The 21,432-nt window shown below is 48.0% G+C and overlaps 1 protein-coding gene across 1 annotated transcript in view; it reads left to right on the plus strand.

Annotated features, from left to right (window-relative positions):
* The first annotated feature begins 1,232 nt into the window (after nucleotides 1-1,232).
* Htr1d (5-hydroxytryptamine receptor 1D) overlaps nucleotides 1,233-21,432 on the plus strand; it is a 104,833-nt gene continuing 84,633 nt past the window's right edge. Inside the window, exon 1 of the mRNA XM_048816101.1 lies at nucleotides 1,233-3,567. Coding sequence (XP_048672058.1) covers nucleotides 2,149-3,291 — 1,143 coding nt within the window. The 5' untranslated portion in view covers nucleotides 1,233-2,148 and the 3' untranslated portion in view covers nucleotides 3,292-3,567. The remainder of the gene's footprint in view (nucleotides 3,568-21,432) is intronic.

The following is a 21,432-nucleotide window of genomic DNA, read 5'->3' on the forward strand; positions in this document are numbered from 1 at the left end:
CTGTGCCCTGCCCCTTCCCTGCACCAGCTGGGTCCTGAGTCTCAGCTCTTTTGGCTTCTCTGCTCTCTACACTTCAGCCAGCATGGTCATTTGGCCAGACCTGGCCCTTTCTGACTTCTGGGGCTTTGCTCTTGCCCCTTTAACTATCAGGAATGCCAGCCTTCCCAACTCTGACTACCAGACTTTTCCCAAACTTAGCCAGGAACAAGATGTTGTCCTTAAGAATGAGGTGAGGCTGGACATGGTGGTGCATGACTGCAATCCCAGCAATTTAGGAGGCTGAGGCAGGAGATCACAAGTTCAAGGGCAGCCTGGGCAATTTAGGAAGACTGTCTAAAAATTTAAAAAATAATAATAATAAAAATAAAAAATAAAAACATCTGGAAATGTAGCTCAGTGGTAAAGTACCTCTGTGTTCAATCCCCATTATCAGGGGGTAAAAAAGAAAAGGATGATGTGGTGGGAGTGGGTGATGGATGGAATCTTTGAGATACATTGTTGAAAAATATTCGAACTATGAAACAAATTCATATATAATCCTAATGATCAAATGTTTTCAAGTGTGTGTAGATAAATTCTAAAATGGTCAAGCATTCCTGGGTTAAATCCCTAGTACCCACACCCCCCAAAAAAGTCAAAATTTTTTCTGGAATTGAACTTTCATCACAAAAATGCACAGGGATTTAAATGTTTGCAGTTCACGTCTTTGCTTAACAAAAAAGCATTTTGTTATTTTTTTTTTGCCTGTTTATTTATTTGTTTTAAGGGTCATTCATGCTCCTCCAGAAAATTTGGAAAATTCAAATGAATATAAAAAATGTCACACATACACCCCCCCACACACATACACTCCCTTGAGAAATACATTGTGGCAAGCTGATGTTTTTTCTGGTGGCTTTTGTTTCTATCCCTGTCACAGTTTGGTTTGGTTTGTTTTCATTGCTGAGTAAATAGAAGGATGTTTTCTGATTCTTTCTGATTCATGATTTACAGAACTGATTTCTCAAACTTGCAACAAGCCCGTGATACTTCCAGCTCTGTGATACCTTGTCCCCTGTGGGAATCCTGGGGGTGGGCATATCACCCTCCTCTGTGCTCTGACACCTTTGAAAAGGCAGTTTCAGGTCACTGTTGCCAGCCTTAGAGACGGTGTCCTTCTATCTGATAATTTCAGCCTTCAGAATTGTCCTTCTAGAACCTAACTCTTTACTTCTTTCTTTTTTAAAGCCCAGAGCTCCTGATCGTGTGGCCCTCCCGATGAACCCACAGCGATCCGTGTGTTTTGCCACTTCCTGCTCCTGCATTCTTCTGTCCTGGTAACCAGAATGTTCTGTCTGTTCAGGCTCAAAACATTCAGTGGAATCAGAACCAAGCTAAGCATCCCTCAGGATGTGTCAAGATCAATCTGGGGGAACCGAGCGGCTGATTTACTGTCTCTCTGACTCAGCGGGCGCTTCTTTTGAGTCTAGTTTTAAAAACTCCTGGCAGCAACCTGATATCCAGAACCTTCTCTGATCAGGGATGGGGAAATTTTGAAGCTTTTATTCAACACATTGATGTCTCCAGCTTTGAAAAGAGCCAAAATGCCAAAAGCCAGAATCCCAGAGCCCTGCCCACACTTCTGTGAGACCCTGATCATTGTCTAACAAATTCAGCATGTGTCCACTGGGCTGCACCATCTGCTGGGCAAGGTTCCAGAATGGCCAGACATGCCAGGATTCATCTGTTTTAGGAAAGACCTCTAACTACCAGCTGGGAGTCGATTTGGTTTTCTTTCTTTATTTTTTGGTTCTGGGGTTGAAGCCAGGGGTGCTTAACCACTGAGCCACACCCCCAGCCTTTTTTATTTATTTTTTATTTTGAGACAGGATCTCACTCAGTTGTTTAGGGCCTCACTAAGTTACTGAGGTTGGCTGTGAACTTGCAATCCTCCTGCCTCAGCCTCCCAAGCTGCTGGGATTACAGGGTGCACCACTGCACCTGGCCTTGGTGTTCTAGCCAAGTCTGCAGGTCCTTTCAAGGTGGTCTGTTCTGATGGATGGCCCCTACCAGCATGAAGCCAAAAGATGACCTTACTCTGTAGGCCAGGCGACTGGGAAAGAAGGAGCCTTGTGTGTGGAAGTCTGCAAGGAGAGTGAGCCACCTAGCATGGCCACGCCCAACCAGTCAGTAGAAGGCTTTCCCCAGGAGGCCTCCAACAGATCCCTGAACACTACCGAAACCCCGGAGGCCTGGGATCCAGGGATCCTACAGGCGCTCAAGATCTCCCTGGCCGTGGTCCTTTCCATCATCACGCTGGCCACCCTCCTGTCCAACGCCTTTGTACTTACCACCATCCTGCACACCAGAAAGCTGCACACCCCGGCCAACTATCTCATTGGCTCCCTGGCCACCACCGACCTCCTGGTTTCCATCTTGGTCATGCCCATCAGCATCGCCTATACCATTACCCGCACCTGGAACTTTGGCCAAATCCTGTGTGACATCTGGGTGTCTTCTGACATCACGTGCTGCACCGCCTCCATCCTGCACCTCTGCGTCATTGCTCTGGACAGGTACTGGGCCATCACCGATGCCCTGGAGTACAGTAAGCGCCGGACGGCTGGCCACGCGGCTGCTATGATCGCCGTGGTCTGGGTCATCTCCATCTGCATCTCCATCCCACCCCTCTTCTGGCGGCAGGCCAAAGCTCAGGAGGAGATGTCCGACTGCCTGGTGAACACGTCTCAGATCTCCTACACCATCTACTCCACCTGCGGGGCCTTCTACATCCCGTCCATCTTGCTCATCATCCTCTACGGCCGGATCTACCTGGCCGCCAGGAACCGCATCCTGAACCCGCCCTCGCTCTATGGCAAGCGCTTCACCACGGCGCAGCTCATCACGGGCTCCGCGGGCTCCTCGCTCTGCTCGCTCAACCCCAGTCTCCACGAGGGCCACTCGCACGCAGCCGGCTCCCCGCTCTTCTTCAACCACGTGAAGATCAGGCTCGCCGACAGCGTCCTGGAGCGCAAGAGGATTTCTGCTGCTCGGGAGAGGAAGGCCACCAAGACGCTGGGGATCATTCTGGGGGCCTTCATCGTCTGCTGGCTGCCCTTCTTCGTGGCCTCGCTGGTCCTCCCCATCTGCCGGGATTCCTGCTGGCTCCACCCCGCCCTCTTTGACTTCTTCACCTGGCTGGGCTATTTAAACTCGCTCATCAACCCCATCGTCTACACCGTGTTCAATGAAGACTTCCGCCACGCGTTCCAGAAAGTGGTCCACGTCCGAAGGGCCTCCGAGTCTCATTAGGGGGCGACTCTTGTTCAATCTTTTGGGTCCTGTGACTCCGTCGGGATTGTCTTTTAAACTTTTTTTTTTTTTCCCTCCCCTGGGAACTGGGTTGATTCATGATCTCTTGGGTCAATCAACAGAATTATTCTGAGTTCTCTTTCCTGTGTCTTGACTTCTGAGCCACCCAAAGCTTGGCCACTGGGTGAAAGGGGAGAGGACTGAATGAAGACTTCCCCTGACCTAATATTTTCTTGGTTCTTCTGGGGTGAAAGACACATGACCCACCGGATTCAGGTGAGAAACTCTCTGACTCTGTAGAAAAGACCCTGGGCTCAGAGGGAAGGCTTCCCGGTCAATCTGAGATTTGTTATGGGGGCTCAGTGAAGGATAAGATTAGTGACCTGAATTGAAAGAGAATTTGGAGCCAGGATGGAGGAGTCTCCATCCCCCGTAGCATCTTGATTAGAAAACCATACCCAGGCTGGGCACGGTGGCGTACACCTGTAGTCCCACCGCCTGGGAGGCTGAGGCAGGAGCCTGATCACAAGTTCAAAGTCAGCCTCAGCAATTTTAGTGATGCCCTGAGCAACATAGTGAGATCCTGTCTCAAAAAAAAAAAAAAAAAAAATTAAAAATTAAAGGGCTGGGGATGCAGCTTAGTGGTAAAGCACACCTAGGTTCAACCCCCACTACCAAAAAGAAAATAATACCCAAGAACGTCTTCTACAACATCCTCCTTTCCCTGTCATCCATGAGTAGTCCAGTGACTTGGAGAGAAATTCAGAAGGTAGGGATAGGGGAATGGGATGGTTGGGACTGGATTGACTACCCTGCAGCCTTCTTTCTCCCCCAATATCCCTGCCCCATGTTAATGTTCTGAGGTTAAAACTCCTGATCACTCCACTCACGGAGATCGACAGGCTTTGGACCCACCACCATTCTCTGAGTAGAACAGCATTTCATTTTTTTTCTGGATTATTATTATTTTTTTTACATCCTGTTCTCAATAGAGACCTTAAGATGTTGAGTCTTATTAAATAAAGAGCATGAGACATCGTGACGTGTCAAGTCTTTGGATAATTTTCCCCACTCCTCTGGATATAGAAACTGTCAACTCAATTCAGTTTTTAGCATTTACTGAGCACCCACCATATGCCAGGCCCTGTGCGCTGGTCTTGATATTTGCTCATAGAAATGAGCATCAGTATGGCATGACAATTGAGAACTCTGGATCTGGGGCTGGTGATGTGGCTCAGTGGTACAGCACTTGACTAGCATGTGTGAGGTCCTGGGTCCAATTCTCAGTACACACACACACCCCTCAGAACCTGAGGCCTCAGTTCAAATCCAAGTGCTGGCAATTTCTGGCTGGGCAAACCTGGACCCATTTCTTAATCCCTCTTTACCTCATTTTCTTAAACTATAAAATAGGGATAATAATAGTATACATAAATTAATATAGTGCCTGGCATGAGAGTACTTGTCATTTTAGAGATATAGGAATCAACCTGCCCAAGGTCAGGCAGCAATGAAAAAACAACCTCTACTGTTTATTAAATGTCTGAAATGCTCTCTGAATCCATTTTCTCATTTATTCTTCATTCTCTTCTTATGGACACTCTGAAGAAACGTGCCCGTGGTTAGGGAAGGTTTATTAAAGACAACATTTGAGCAGACTCCCCCAAGATAAGCCCCGTGGGGCAGGCGGGAAGATAAGGTGGGGAAGAGGCCATGAGGCCTTTGCAGGGACAAGGGGAGGTACAAGGAAACCCGGGATGGAGAGAAGAACAGGAGCAGAGCTTGGAGACCTGTCACACTTGGTGGGACCCCGGGAGAAGAGTGAGAACAAGAACATGGATGTCAGGAAGGGAGAGGCAGGCCTGGTGGGCTGCAGGTGTCTGCCCAGAGGACTCTTGTGCTGGCCTAAAGTTATTCTGGACAGGTCACAATGTGTCCCTGCACCATCTGTCTGTTCCAGAATCTCCTACAGAGCTTATTGACACTGGATACCTGAATCAGAACCTCTGACAGTGAGGCCCAAGAGTCTGCTGTTGATTTTTGAGACAAGGGTCTTGCTGTGTTCCCCAGGCTGGTCTTGAACTCCTGGGCTCAAGCAATCCTCCTACCTTAACCTCTCAGGTAGCTGGACCACAGGCACATGCCACCATGCATGCTAAGAGTCTGCTTTTTAAATAAGCCTCTCCCACTTCCTGAACTAGGAGACTGCTGTGTCTCTAAAGTTTGGGAACAACCGAGTTAGTGTATTGCCCACCCTAAGGCCAGAGACACCTCTCAGCCCACTCTTCTCTATACCTGGCCTGCCCTTCCCTACCTTCCTCTAAGCTTGGCTGGTCCCTTCCATTCTGCTTTAGATCACCCTCCTAATCTGAGAAAGATCAGGAATTCAGAGAACAGACAGGTAATGGTGAACAGGATGGCTCAGTGCCAAAGGGCATACCTGGGATTGCATACCAGTTCTGGAACTTATAGGCCTTGTGACCTGGGGAAAATCACCTAACTTCTCTGTGTGCTTCGGTTTCTTCATCTATTAAATGTGATTGTCAGTACACAACCCATCAGGCTTTTATGAGGATTCAATGAGATAGTGGTTGCAAAGTTCTTTGTTCAGTAAAATGTCACCAGTTACTGTTTGAGAACTTTGAGCCAATTATAAAAAGAGAAGCTCAAATATCACTTCCTCAGAAGCTCTTCCTGACTAGACCAAAGGTTGAAAAAACAACTTCATCAAGATATAATTCACATGCCACACAGTCCATGAATTTAAAGTGCATTTAATGAGCTGGGTGTGGTAGTGCACACCCGTAATCCCAGTGACTTGGGAAGCTGAGGCAGGAGGATTGCAAGTTCTAGGCCAGCCTCAGCAACTTAGTGAGGCCCTAAGCAACTTAGCAAGATCTTGTCTCAAAAGCAAAAATAAAAAAGAGCTGGGGATGTGGCTCAATGGGAAAGCACCCCTGGGTTCAATCCCCAGTGCTAAAAAAAAAAAAAAAAAAGTGCATTTAATTGCTGTGAGTGAATTCACAGAATTCTGCAACCATCATTACGGTTACCAATAGAACATTTTCATCAGCCATAAAGAAACCCTGCATTCCCCCAGGTATCACCCCCAGCTCCCCACACTCCCAGCCCCAGCAGCCTCACCCATTTCCAGTCTGTAGATTTCCCTATGCTGGATATTCCCTATAAATAGACTCCTATGGTGAATGATTTTTGTGTCTTGGCTTTTTTTACACCAGTGGCTCATCCATAGTGTAGCACGTATCAGTATTACATTCCTTTTTAATGCTGTATAATATTCCACTGTATGGCCATACCACATTTTATTTATCCATTCATCAATTATAGACATTTGGATTGTTTCCACTTTTGGGCTACTATAAACAAGGCTATGAATATTCATGTACAATTTCATGTAGACATAAGTTTTTGTTCTCTTGGGTGTCTACTTAGGAATGGAATTGCTAGAACATACAACTCTATTTGCCCTTCTGGGGAAACGCCAGACTGCTTTCCAAAGTGTCTATACCAATTTGCCTTCCCATTAGCAGTATGTAAGGATTCCAACTTGTCACCTCCTTACTGGAACTTGTCATCACCTTTTTATTTATTTATTTATTTACTTTTGGTACTGGGGATTGAATTCAAGGGCACTTCACCCCTGAGCTGCATCCGCAGCCCAGCCATTTTGAGACAGGGTCCTGCTAAGTCGCCCAGGATGGCCTCCAACTTGCCTCAGCCTCCCGAGTCACTTAGTTTTCAGACATGCACCACTGTACCCAGCTCGTCTTTAAAAATTTAGGAGCAGATGAACTGACCCTAGGGCTGGAGCCTCACCTATCATGAGATTGGTCAGGTAGGACTGGGCCAGGCAGGTGAGAGTGTGAGGCAAGAGGCTAGTGGCTGGCCAACCCCCGTGTTCCAGAGGAGTCAGCTGGGCTGGCCCCTTAGCCTGTCCTCAGCCCAGTCCTCTGTCCTTCAGATACCCTCCTCCAGGCACTACACTCTGAGAGTCCAAGGAGAGGGACACTTTCTGGTCTTGGTCATTATTACCATTAAACTGCAGGCTCGGCTCTCACTTCTGGAGAATTGCACTCATTAGGTCACATGAAGGTCAACTTAGAAATAAGTGTGTGGGATTGTGGACGTGGCTCAGTGGCAAAGAGCTTGCCTGGCACTTGTGAGGCCCTGGGTCCAGCCCCAGTACTGGAAAAAAAAAAAAAAAAACTTCCCAAAACATGTTTCCCAGGGTCATAGAGGAAGCCTATGTTGGGGACCTTTCCTAGTTTCTGTTATTGGCAAATATAGCAGACCTGCAGGGTACCCACCTTGCAGCCAATTCTATTCTTTGCTCACAGTTTATTTACGGAAAAAAAAAATTATTTATATATACTTTTTTTTTTTCTTTGAGATGGGCTCTCACTATGTGGCCTAGGTTGGCCTTGAACTCCTGGGTTCAAGTGGGCTTCAACCTCCTTGAAGTAGCTGGGTGCGTAGCCCTGTGTCCAGCTTCCCAGGCCAGTTGAAATGGCAATGAAGTTGGGCATGGTAGGGCATTCCTGTAATCCCAGCAACTCAGGAGGCTGAGACAGGAGGATCACAAGTTTGAGGCCAGCCTCAGCCACATAGCAAGACCCAGTCTCAAAATAAAAAATAAGAAGAGCTGAGAATGTGGCTCTATGGTAAAACCCCTCTGGATTCAATCCCCAGTACCAAAAAATAATAAAGAAATAGCAATGGGCTCTGCCTTCCAGAATGTGAATCCTGAAGTTTGAATATCTGGGCACCACTGACACAGCTCTCCTGCTCTCACCAAAGTCTCACGTGCCACTCTGCCCTATAACCCTGCAGCAGACCCTGAACCCTGCTGGGGTTCTCATCGATCTTTGTACTCTTAGTACCTGGAACACAGCCAGCATTTATTGAGCTCTGACTGTGTACCCAGGTATGCCCTAAGCATTTTATGAGCATTAACTTGCATGAAGCTGCTCCTTTTATTAAATCTCCAGATGAGGAACTAGAAGCCCCAGAAGATCAATAATTTCCTGTGACACTGATAGTGAAGTGTGGAGCCCGAATTCAGCCAGACAGTGGCACCCCAGAATCCATGCTTTTAGCCCCAAGAGGATGTGACCAGGGCCAAATGGCTGTGAGGGGCAGGGAAGAAGTGTAGGTTTGTGAATCAGTCGGGGGCAGCTGTCTGTCCCAGTTTTTCCATTTGCTCGATGTCTGTCTGCCTCCGTTCTTCTGGCCCCCATGGCTAACAATTGTGCCGACCTCACAGGCGGGCGGCTGGGACTGGTACTGTACCTGACACTGCAGCCTTCAAATCCAAATGTGACTAGGCCACAGTTTACTCACAAGGAACTAATTAATTTTAAAAACCAAACAAACTCGGTGTAACCTTGCAAACCACAAAACAAGTCTGTGAGCCAGGTTTGGCCCTTGGGCTACCAATTGATTGGCACCCTCTGCTCTTGGCTAATTTCTGTCCTCCATATGGCCAAGGATCCTTCACGGAGCTCCCAGTTCATCCCAGGACCAAAGGGCAAGAAACAGGTTCAAGCCAGACAGCCGGTCCTCCACCAAGCCTGGCCCTGCCCGACCCTCTCAGTTCTGTCTGGTGTCATTCCAGCTCTTCATCCTGTTAAAGGAAGGTGGATTGGGAGGGACAGAGGGGACAGTGTTTGGTTTACAGTCACTGGGAAGACCAAATGCAAGCAGTCCCCCCCATCCGGGGGTCTTGGTGTACTTATGTGCTTTACCAGGGCCCCTGCATTTTGCTTCCAAGGGCAGGAGCAGGGGTTCCAGGTGGATGTCAGTCAGAGGGGACCTTCAAGATCATCCAGGACAACCCCAATCAGATCACCAACAGCAGAGTAGTGGCACATACATTCCAGTTGTTTACCTCCTTGATCCCCCAACAACTTTGTATAGCAAGAACTGCTGTGGTTCCCCATTTTACAGATGGGTAGAAGGAGGCTCAGAATGGCTACTAATCTGCTCAAAGTATCACTGCAACTAAATAGCAAAGCCAGGATTCATGTCTGAGCAGTGGCACCCGAGAGCCAGCACCCCTAGCTATTCGCTTACACCATTAGCCACATAGGTGCCAAGTGTTTGACCCCTCAGTGTTCCCACCAAGTATCCTTGAATCTCTGTTCATACTGTCATTTACCCATAGTTAACCCAGAACTATCCAGATACTAGGGTTTGCGCTAGGCACTATCCTCCCGCCCCCTATTGGCCCCTGGTCCTGGGTATTGAGTCCAGGGGCCCCCTGCTACTGAGCTACATCCCCAGCTCTTTTTATTTTGGGACAGGGTCTTGCTAAGTTTCCCAGGCTGGCCTTGAACTTGTGATCCTCCTGCTTCAGCTTCCCAAATTCATGGGATTAAAGGCATGAGTCACCACACCTGGCTGCACTCAGCATTTAAAAAATACTTTTAGGGATTGAACCCAGGGTTGCTCTACCACTGAGCTACATCCCCAGCCTTTTTTATTTTGAGATAGGATCTCGCTAAATTAACCAGGATGGCCTTGAATTTGTGATCTTCCTGCCTCAGCCTCTCAAGTAGCTGGGATTATAGGTGTCCACCACTGTGCCCAGCTTAAAAATGCTTTATATTTTTTTCCCTCACAGTAGTTCCTGAGTGTTTCGTGTCATACCCACTTTATGCATGCAAAACTGAGGCTTAAAGTGGTGAAGGAAATTGCCAAGGTTACAGAGCTATAGGGGACAGACTGAGATTAAATGCAGGTCTGTTCTTTATCCTGTTCAGACTAAAATCTCCCTATGGATTGGGAGAAAGGAAGATCTCTCTCCCTGATGACCAGCCCTTGGCACCTAGTTTTTCAAACCCTTTTCCCCAGATGCTCTCTTCAGATATTTAAATGTCGATATATATACCCCTTGAGACATATCAGAGTCAATATTCTGGCTCCTTCAAACGTTCCCCATAAAAAGTAATTTTGAGGTCCTCCTCCTCGGCCATTTGTTCATCCTGCTATGAATGAATTATGCTTCCTTCATATCCCATTCAATGTTTTGGTTTAAAAATGGGGCACAGCACTCCAGACATGAGCAGAAAGACTGTCACCTCCTCCATTGTACATATAGTGCCTCTATTAATACAGTTCCTAAACACAATAAATCATCTCCTTTGCACAAAGCACTGCCTCATCTCAGGAGGGATAGTGATTGAGCCAGCAACTCCTGCCCTCCTGGACTTTTTTTGGGTACTGGGGATTGAACATTTAACCACTGAGCTAAGCCCCACTCTTTATTTTGAGAAAGGGTCTTGCTAAGTTGCTTAGGGCCTTACTAAGTTGCTGAGGCTGGCTTTGAACTTGGGATCCTCAGCCTCAGCCTCCTGAGTTGCTGGCATTACAGGCATGTGCCACCATACCTGGCCCTCCTGGACCATATTCTGCTCATTCAGCTAAGAGAGTCATTTTAGATCCTAGAATGTCAGAGCTGGTAAAACCCATTCCCTTCCTGCCCTTTTTATATAGTAAGATCCTGATCCCAGAGGGACCTTAGAGAGGGTTGTAGACTTGGGTGACAATTTTGCCACTGAGAATTTTGCTAAATCCCCTAGACCTTTTAGTCGGTTTCAGAGCTCATAAATCCTGATCCATTCCAGGTGTGTCCACCAGGTGGCGCAGAGGCATTGGGAAAGGGACAAATTTAAGTGGGTGAACACCTTCCTCATTCAGGGAAATTGTCACTAGTGGGTGGAGATGATTGGGTGGGAAGTCTGTGCGAGCTCTGGGCTAGCACTGGGACAACTGTATACATTATAGACATATACAGAGGTGAATTCTGCCTCATTCAAGGAGATAGCATGGGTGTAGTGGTTAAAAGATAGAACACAGGCTTTGACAGCTGGGCACCTCCCTGACACCTTGCTCATACCTGTTGCAACTGGCATGTAGAATTGGGTGCAAGATAAGCTCATCATTTCCCAGCCATCTGCACAGAACTAGAGGTTGCTGGCATTCTCTTCTTAGAGGGACGGTGGGCAGAGGACGTCAGCAGATAGCAGGGAGGTGATTTCTGTCACCACCCCAGAAGGTGTGGCTACTGGGTCACAATCTCTCAGCTCAGTTTAGGCCCCCAAATTGATTCACACCACACAGGGAAGTGAAGCTCAAAGGTTCTGAGGCTGGAAACTATGAACAGTTTTGGGTGCTGGGGACCAAGAGGGCCTGAGAGGACAGAGGGTTGGAGAAGAGGTAGGCTGGGCCTTGGGGACTCAACCAAGCTGTCTACTCTGAACTTTAACCTGGGAGCAACAGGGAGCTATTGAAGATTGAGAGGCATGGGGTGGTGTTGAAGGGAGGGGTGGAGGGAGAAGTCCAGAGGCCCAGAGGCCAACCAGGAGGCTGTGTGATGATGAGGCGCAGGCTGGACAGGGGAATGACCATGGAGGCTGGTTTTCCACCCACCCGCGGCTTCTCATCAGCCCGGGCACCCCCCTGAAACTTGTTTGGCTGTGAGACAGCTCCCACAGGGTAAGGGGCTGCCCTGGAGCCAGGGAGGAGGGTTGGGTCCTCTCAGCAGCAGGTGTGTCCCAGCAGCAGGTGTGTCCTGGACCATCTTTGATATGAACAGCCTAGGAGGAGGGAAACGGGATCCTGGGTCAGGTTAGAGGGTGTAGTCCAGTGGTCAGGAGCACATGAGGCTGCCAGGTCCCAGCTCTGCTCAATCTCGGCTGTGTGACCACAGCCAGGTCACTTTGTCAATCTGAGCCTTAGTTTCCTTTCTTTCTTTTCTTTTCTTTTTTCTTTCTTTCTTTCTTTCTTTTTTTTTTTTTTTTTTTGTGTGTGTGTGTGTGGTGCTGGGGATTGAACCCAGGGCCTTGTGCATGCAAGGCAAGCCCTCCACCAACTGAGCTAAATCCCCAGGCCTGAGCCTTAGTTTTCATGTATGTAGAGTACAATTATGAAGGAGGATCCCCTGCTGAGGCTCTGGTGGGGCTGCAGAAGTGCATGTGTATAAAGCTGTGCCAGCACTAGGTGCCTAGGGAGCACCCAACGAAGCAGCAATTCAGGCTCTCTCTCGGTGCTCCTCAGGGGCAGTCTGGGGCTGTGGCAGGAGGTCACTCTGGCGCTGCAGTACCTCTTCAGGCCAGGGTGACTCCAAAACCCGGCCAGCCTGGGCTGGCACCACACTGAATGAGGCCAAGGGAATTCCAGTCAGAAGCAAAGAAGTGATGCTTTGCTCAGCCCAGGGCCGCGTTCTGCTGGAAGTATTCCGTGACTTTTCCCAGCTTTTTAAACATTGGATACTCCAGGGATTCCCGGTGAGGGACCCTGTTTTATTTTGTTATTTTTTTCCCTTCTTTTGTGGGTCTGTATACCAAAGGCTTCCTATAATGTCAATTATTGTAATAAATGTTTTCTTTTTTTTTGAGGGGGTACCAGGGATTGAACTCAGGGGCACTAAACCACTGAGCCACATCCCCAGCCCTGTTTTGTATCTTATTTAGAGACAGGGTCTCACTGAGTTGCTTAGCCCCTCGCCGTTGCCGAGGCTGGCTTTGAACTTGCGATCCTCCTGCCTCAGCCTATGGAGCTGCTGGGATGACAGGTGTGCACTGCTGTACCCAGCTGGGATAAATGTTTTGTGTGCATCGTTTCATGTAATCTTTATGACAACTCTCTTAGATAGGTCCTATTTGTTATTTTAAATTTTTATTTTTGTACTGGGGATTGAACTCAGGGGCACTTAACCACTGAGCCACATCTACAGCCCTTTTTATTTTTTATTATGAGACACAATCTTGCTAAATTGCTTAGGGCCTTGCTAAATTGCTGAAGCTGACCTTGAACTTGTGATACTCCTGCGTCAGCCTCCTGAGCCACTGGGATTACAAGTGTATGCCACTGCTCCTGGACCAATTTGTTATTATTGCCACTGTATGGACGACAAAACTGAGGCTGTAGGAAGTTAACAAATGTATCTGGATCTGTCTGGTACCAACTCCTTCACCCCTTACCACTACATTTTCCTGGCCTATGGACAGGTCATCACAAAGATGCTAGTGCCCTAGGTTACGCCAGCACCCTGCCTCTGCTGATTACCCAGTGAATACAATACCAAGATCTGTCTGTATTACAAGGCAATAAAAGAAGAATGTAACATGGTCCAGCATTAGTCACCACACTCTGACTGAGGCACTTTCCATTGTCTAGTGAGGGCTTCTTATAGAATATACTCCTCTGAGAGTTTAGTGCAGAGAAAACTTGTCTCTCTCAAATCACTGGCCTGGTCCTTCCAATCACATCACAATAGTTAATTCACCCTTCCTTGTGTTGGAGATTGAACCCAGGGCCTCACCCATGCACATGCTAAGCACACTCTCTACCACTGAGCTACAACCCCAGCCCTGATAGTTAATTCTTATATACAATTTACCACATGCCAGGTCTATTATCAGAACTGAAGGTGGTCAGGTGCAGGGCACACTGCGTAATTCCAGTAACTCTGGAGGCTGAGGCAGGAGGATTGCATGTTCCAGGTCAGCCTAGGCAACTCAGTGAGACTCTGTCTCAGAATAAAAAATAAAAAGAGAGAGGGGGGATGTAACTCAGGGAATTCCAGCCAGAAGCAAAGAAGTGATGGCAGATTCAGGCAGAGCACCCTGGGCTCAAAACCTAATATCACCCAAAACAAGCTAACAAACAAACTGAATGTGTTTTAATTCATTTAATCCTCCCAATGATCCAAAATTTTATTATTATATCATCGCCATTTTTTCAGAGGAAGAAACAGAAGCACAGATAAATTCATTAACTGCTTAAGGTCATGTGACTAGTAACTGGTCTGACATAGCAGACTCCAGGGTCTGTATGCTCTACCAAATGTTTAGTACTTTCTATACAATTGGAAACACATCCTGGTTCCTTCTTCACTTGGACTGCCAGGGAACTCAGAGCCAAGGCTTTTGCTCTATCACAGTTGCTATCCTTAGAAAACCCAGCCTAGCGTTTCTGCTGTATTTAGTCCATATTTCATTTCCTTTCCTTCCTTCTCCATTGGCGTTCTGCCCAGGCTTTCATCACTTCTTGATTCTTGCTCTTTATTGATAAATGATCTTGAGGCTACAGTGGAAACCACCTCAAAACCCTTTTTGGAATAGGAGGACATAATACATTAATGAGATGAACAGAGACTTTCTGATCCGCTGAGCCAGCTGGACACAGTCGGCACTAGATGGGTGTCTTTGAGAGTCTTCCATGTGAACAACACGATGCTCCCTTACATGGCGGATAATGGTGAACTCAAGCTGATCCTGCATCAATGAAGTTATATTAACTCCTGTCAGAGACAAATCCTCAAATCTCAATGCCTGAATATCATACAAGTTAGTTCAATGTGTGCTCCATGCAGTTGAGTGACTAAGAGAGACACAAGTTGACTAAGGCCTTGCCACGTTCTATATGTGGCTTCCAAGGTCATCCTGATGTTGGCATCCGGTAGGAGGTGGGAGGGAAAAGAGAAAGTATGCATATTTGTAACCACGTTGGCTTGAAGGTGGCACCCATCATCTCTGCCTATATCCTGTTGGTGAAAACTAGTCACACACCTAATTGCAAATTGGAAAAATGTAGTTTGAGTTGCTTCTCTCTAAAACAATTCTATCCATGGAAGGGGACATCTTTGGAGAATAGTTGACATTGTTCCAGTGCACTAAGAACTTAAAATTATTGAACCATTCATGCTTATAAAATGGCTAAAAATAATGCTGGGATATATGTAGTGGCCGGCCATAAGAAAGGAAATGATCTTGCCTTACTTACAAGGAACCAGGGACCAAAGGGAACACTTACAGTTTAAACCAAATTTATTTGTCCACAGGGATATTATGGGAGAGGGAGGGAGTTCTTCGTGATGGGGAATAGTCAACCAGAGATTGGATTTTCACTTGGCTGAAGATTCTAGAAGTCAGGTTAGATGCCCCTATACCCAGCCTTCTGAGTTTGAGCTTCTGTGCTGGGTTCCATAGTCATCCCTGTGTACCTACTTTGGACCAAAGTCAAGGTCTTGGCCCACAGGTTACTCAAGTTATAGTGGGGAAACTACATAGTGCAATGGGCTGAGCTCTGGAAGCAGGGGACAGGAAAAAGATTCCTAGCTCCGTTAGTTTGTAGCTGTGTGATGTTAAAGAAGCCACTCGGCCTCTCTGGCTCTCATTTTCCTCACTTTGAAAATAAGAACCATAGTTATGTTCATACAGTATGAGGTCTCGCTGACAAAACATATAGCGCAGTGCCCGTGGATGGTAGGCGCTCTATCTTACTGGCAGTAAGGTGTCCAGGATGACTTTGGGTAGGTGCCCTCACTTTGTGCAGCCTCGGTTTTCTCGTCCGTCGGATGGAGTCAAGGAACTTACATCACGGGGTTGGAATCCCGCTGTGGTGTGGGGTCTGGAGCCTGCCATTTGGTCTCGGGCTTGGCTTGCTCGTGGGATAAGTGGGTCGCCCCACGCCCAGCGGGGAGGGCTGAGCCGTGAGGCGCGGCCTTCGCGCGGTTCCCGGCACCGAGCAGGAACCGGGGTTCCCAAGGACGCGATTTCCTGGCGGCGCTCCCGGGGAAGGAGGTCTGCGCAGGGTCCCAGCCCCCGGCGGGTCCCGCTCAGGAAACGCCGAGAGAAAGCCAGGAACCAGGCCGGCCAGGCCCGCGGCCCCGCCGCGCCGTCCCTCCTCCCGGCCTTGGGCTGCAGGAAGCCGGCTGGCGGGAACGCCCTGCCCGGGCTGGGAAGGGCCGAGCGCGCCGCCCGCCGCTCCCAGGCCGCGGCGCGGAGCTGTCACTGCGGCAGACGCGCCCGCCGCGCCGCGCCGCAGTCCGCGCTGCGCTGGCCGACAGCGTGCGGGCCCGGGCGGCGGCCGCGCGGGGCCGAGTCCTCGGCGCCATCGGCCGCCGGCAGGGCCCCCCGCTGGGGCTGGGGAGGGAGGACAGCGGGGGCGTGCAGCGCTCTGGGGGGAGGTGAGACGCGAGGCCCCGGGTAGGTGAGTGTCCAAGGTCATGGCTAGGAGACAGCACAGCCGGGACCCCACGCGCGCGGTCTGTTGGACTCACAAGTTTGTGCCTGGAGTCTGTGGTTCAGGTCCAGATTCTAAAGAGGTTGGGGTGGGGGTTCAGGTTCTTGGGGAACCTCAACAACAGATACAAAACTGGAGACTACAGTGCTGGACAGACCTTCCTCCCTTCTCACCAATAAGAGCCAAGGAAGAAAAAGACGGGGAGGTAAGAGGCAGGACTTTCTAGAAGACTTGGGGCATTCGAGTCAGGCATTCCCGGGCTAAAATCCTAGCCTTTCCATTTACCAGCTCTGTGACCTTGAACAGGTTCCTTACCCTCTCTGAGCCTCTAGGCCACCTCCTTCTGGAAGCTTTCCCTGCCTACTAGATTCAGTTAGGTCCCCACTCTGCATTTCTCAATCCCTCGCAGAACATGGCCTGATCCCTTGTGGCACTTAGTACAACTGATATAAAGTCATTCTGTTTAAAGTTGTCGGGTCTCTCCACTTCACCAAGCCCAAGATCCAGGTCTGTGTAGTGCCTGGCACATGTTGGGCCCTTGGCCATTTGTTGTGAAACAAATAACAGTGAAGGAATAGAGGGATGCAAGCCAGATCCTGCACTGGGGGCTGAAAGGCATCAGAAATGAATAGGCATCATTCCTGTGTTTGAGGAGGTCCCAGTCTAGTGGAGGAAATGAAATGGATTTGGAGCAAAGGAGATTGACCCGAGTGCACTAAGGAGGTTAAACAGTAATGGAGAGAAACACCAACTTGGAGGGCAATAAGAGATCCAAGGAGGAGTGAGACCCAGTTTCCAAAGAAACAATGGCTTTCCTTTTTATTATGGGTTTCAACCTCCAGCATGCTGAATTTGCATAAAATATCTGTGTTATACCCTTTTCCTTCATGGGTGGGGAAACTGCTGCTAAGAGAGTTCAGTGACTTGCCCAGGGCTACCAGGCCAATAATGACCTCCTGATCTAATTAGCACAGCTCATTAGCTTTGGAATACAGGCCACTTCCTCCAGGACTTGGGCTTTGATGTTGCTGCAGGTCTTGGTTTAGATCCCACTAGATTTGTGGCTTTGGGCAAGTTACTTTACTTCTCAGAAACTTGTTTTCCTAATCTGCAAGATAACAGTAATGATCCCCTATAACCTAAGAGATAGTACATGTAAATTACCCATCATGATTCTCTGTATATGGTAGAGACTTCATAAATGTTTGTGGAATGAATAAATGAAATGCATGTAGGGTTGGGTGCCCTGATATATGAGGGGACTTAAAATCATGCCATTTGGGGGTTAGCAAAGGAAGGGAGGGTGATTTTATCCCTTCCTACTCTCACTTTTTACGATGCCTATGAGACTTTGCTACTGGCCTCGACCATATTGTGTTATTATTTATTGTTTGCAGACCAACAAAAGTGAACCAATCCTAGCATGGTTAGCATTCTTTTTTATATATGATTTTCTGCCTTCTTTTTTTTTCTGATGATGAAGAAATGCATGCTGCTTGTAATACATTTAAATTGCAGAAATACATCGAGGGAAAAATGAAAGTGCAAGTTTAGGCACAGTGGACACAAGATGCTGACCTATTGTTATTCTTTGTGAGGGGAGGGAAAGGGCTAATTTTATGTGTCAGGGTAACTGGGCTCAGGGATGCCTACATCCCTGCTGGGTGCGTCTGTGAGGGAGTTTCCAGAATAGATTAGTATTTAAATAGGTAGACTGAGTAAGTGGTAAATGGTGTAGCTGAGATTTGAATAGTAATCTTACTATTATTTTTTGCTGCTGGAAATTGAACCTAGGGCCTTGCACATACTAAGCATCTGCTCTACCACTGATCTACACTCTTCTAGTCCCTGGGATTTGAAACTTGGTTTGCCAAAACTTTTGCTGTGAATGAATAAGTTGTTGATAGGGTCCTGCATCCTGAGGGGGGGGGTGAGGAAGAGTTCTGTTTTCAGAATCTTTCCCTGGAACCCCACAAAGAATGAGATGGAACCCACAGAACTTTCTGTGGCAGTGTGCACAGTTGCCCTGTAGCTGTATTTTTATTCCCTTTGCTCCCTTTTAGCATTTGGAAAAGTCTTTCAAAGTTCTTACTATACACACCCATAGAAAAACAGCAAAAGGAAACAAAGTGAAAGCTCGCTATTTTGTTCTTTATAGTTTCCACATTTTTCTATGTATAGACTAAGCATATATTATAAACAACAACGGAATCCTGTTACACCTGAGAGTCCTGCAAACTTTCTCTTTTCCCTTAAAAATATCCAGTAGACATCTTTTTTTTCCTATTCATGCAAAATTCCTTTAATTTTTTTGTCATTGTAAATAGACAGAATACTTTTATTTATTTTTAAAAAATTTTTATGTGGTACTGCTGAGAATCGAACCCAGTGCCTCACATGTGCTATACAAGTACTCTGCCACTGAGCTACAGCCCCAGCCTCCTCTACTGTTCCTTTTACTGATGGGTCTCTTGAGGGCAGGACTATTATTTAGCCCACCTTCCAGCCTAGAGGCCTACACATGGGGGACTTACTGGGAGGACATGTGGAAATTCTAACAGCAATCACCATGTCTTGGCATGAACTGGGTGCTTGGCTCTGAACTAAGTTCTTCCTCATGTTATTTCATTCAATCTTCAACAACCATTGTGTGAGACAGGTACATAATTATTCCCATTTTGTAGATGAGAAACTGAGGTGCAGAGACTTGAAAGCGCAAGGTTAAACAATGGGTCAGTAGTAAAGCTACAATTGTGGTCCTGATCTGTCCTGTGCCAACTCTTTTTTTTAATTTTTTATTTAGGTGGACACAATATCTTTATTTTACATTTATGTGGTGCTGAGGATTGAACCCAGTGCCTTGTGGGTGCTAAGCAAGCAGTCTACCACAGAGCCACGACCCCAGCCCACTGTGGCACAACCCCAGCCCACTGTGCCAACTCTTTTGCTGTGAATTAATGAATAAATAGTTGATGGAGTCCTGTGTGGTGAAGTGGGGGGGGGGCAGGTTCTCTCTTCTGAGGGTTTGCAGTTCTTGGAGTCAGTGTCAGAAGGGACTCAGGAAAGGCTTTCTGTGTCTGCAGCAGTTCTGTGGTCATGCTCCCTTTTCATGGGGAGTAGAATTTTTGAATCTCCTATTCTAAAAATAAGCCACAATTGGTAGGGGCCTTTGAGGACTCGCCCAGGCATTTCAGGGCGGCTATTTGCTTGTCCGCAGCGCAGGAAATTAATCAGAACCCCAAAGCTCTTCCCTTCTTTCCACAGCCCAGTGCTCTGGAAACGCCCAGTGTTTTGCCGCAGCTCTCCTGGAGGACTGCAGAGATGCCAAGGGCAGTTTAACACAGATCCGTCTTTCTGTAAAGCACGTGAGAGGAGAAAGGCACCAGGCAGAAAGGGGTCAGCTCTGCTGCAAAGAACCTTCAGAGAGAACTCGCAGCTGTCCTCCACTTGGAGGGGTGCTGAGTGACAGATGCCCTGGGGCCTCAGATGTGACTGCAGAATCCACCTGGTACTGGTTCCTGTTCCAATGGCAATGCTTTGTAGGGCTACTTTAAGCAAGTCTCTCCTAGTTTAGGCCCTTAAAGTCTTCCACTATGAAATGATTGGGTGGATTAACATAGGTGTGGTGTGTGAGGAGCAGGAAATAGTATTGATGATAGTGATAACACTGAAAATAGGAATGACATCTGCATCAACTGTGGAGCACTGTGCCTGGTGCTTTTGCGTAGTATTACCTGTAATTTGAAAACAAACACGACAAGGACCATATTATTATTTCCATTTTACACAGGAGGAGACTGAGGCTGAGAACAGGTATGCACAAGAACATGGGTATGTGACCCCAGGGTTTTCTGGCAACAGATCTTGAGCTCCACAAACAAGTGTGGTTTCTGACCTTCAGAAAGTGCTAAGAAATAAAGGGGAGGTTCCTTTGATACAAGTTGTAATGTGCCCATGCCCATGTGAGAGTTCAACTCAATGCCACTGAATATTCAGAGCAGGGAAGACCGGCTTCTCGCTGAAAGAAACTAGGAGGGCTGTGTGTTGAGATGAGACAGCAAGGGAAGAGTATGAGCAAAGGGGCAGATGTGGGAAAACAGTGGGTGTGCTGCGGGAAGTTTAGATAAACTTTAGAGAGGCTGTGAGTGTGTGTGTGCGTGTGTGCACCTAAAGGTAGGAAGTGATCATACCAGTCCAGGGTTTTGGCCTTTATTCCACAGGCAATAAAGAGCTTACACAAGAGATGTCTTAAGAGACCAACCATGCTGCTGTACTAAGAGAGGAAACCACTCTCAGTGCATCTGTGTCCCAGCTTGTGGATGCCACTGCCTGCCAGTGCGTGGGAGGGCATCTGCAGGAAGAGGGTGTCTTTGGCCTGTGTTCTGCTGGGTGTGGGTCCTTAGCTCTTTCAAAGTCCTCCTCTCACCTTCTCTGGGCCCTAGGTGCCTCGCACATAGTAGGCCCACAGAAAGTATGTCATAAAATCCTTGGAGGGATTTCTAAGATCATAGAGTCTTTGCTTCTTCCCATTTTAAAGAAGGTTAAAGTAGGGAACATGGATGGGAAAGGACTTTTCTAGGCTCACATGATGAATTAGAGCTGGGGGACTGGAATTCATGCCCTCTGAGTCTACCCAGGGTTCTTTTTCTACATTTCCTGAGTAACAGAAGCAGTATTTGTTGAGTGATTACTCCATACCAGGGCCTGGGCTAAGCACTTTCCATGGATCATCTCATTTAATCCTCACAATCCCCTGAGTGCTTCTAGAGAGCTGGGAATCTTGCCTTTCATTTGGATTTCCCAAGGGGCCTAGCACCTGCCCTGGGCACCTACCTAGAGAGGCAAAAAAAACTTGGGAGGGTGGAGTCCTGTGCTAAGGGAAAAGCAGGAGGGGAGGGCGGGGCCTGAAGACAACCCGCCCCCCACAACATGCCCCGCCTCCCGGAACGCTGACGTCACCATCGCCCCGCCCCTCATTGTCAGTCCCCGGGAGCCCGAGGAGGCGCCGGCCGCTGGGAGCCTAGCGCGGAGCCCCGAGAGGGCGGGAGCGCGGGCCGGAGCCGCGGAGGTGAGGGGTCCGTGGGAGAGGTG

Source organism: Marmota marmota, unplaced genomic scaffold, assembly GCF_001458135.2.
Source record: "Marmota marmota marmota unplaced genomic scaffold, marMar, whole genome shotgun sequence".
Lineage (NCBI taxonomy): Eukaryota > Metazoa > Chordata > Mammalia > Rodentia > Sciuridae > Marmota > Marmota marmota.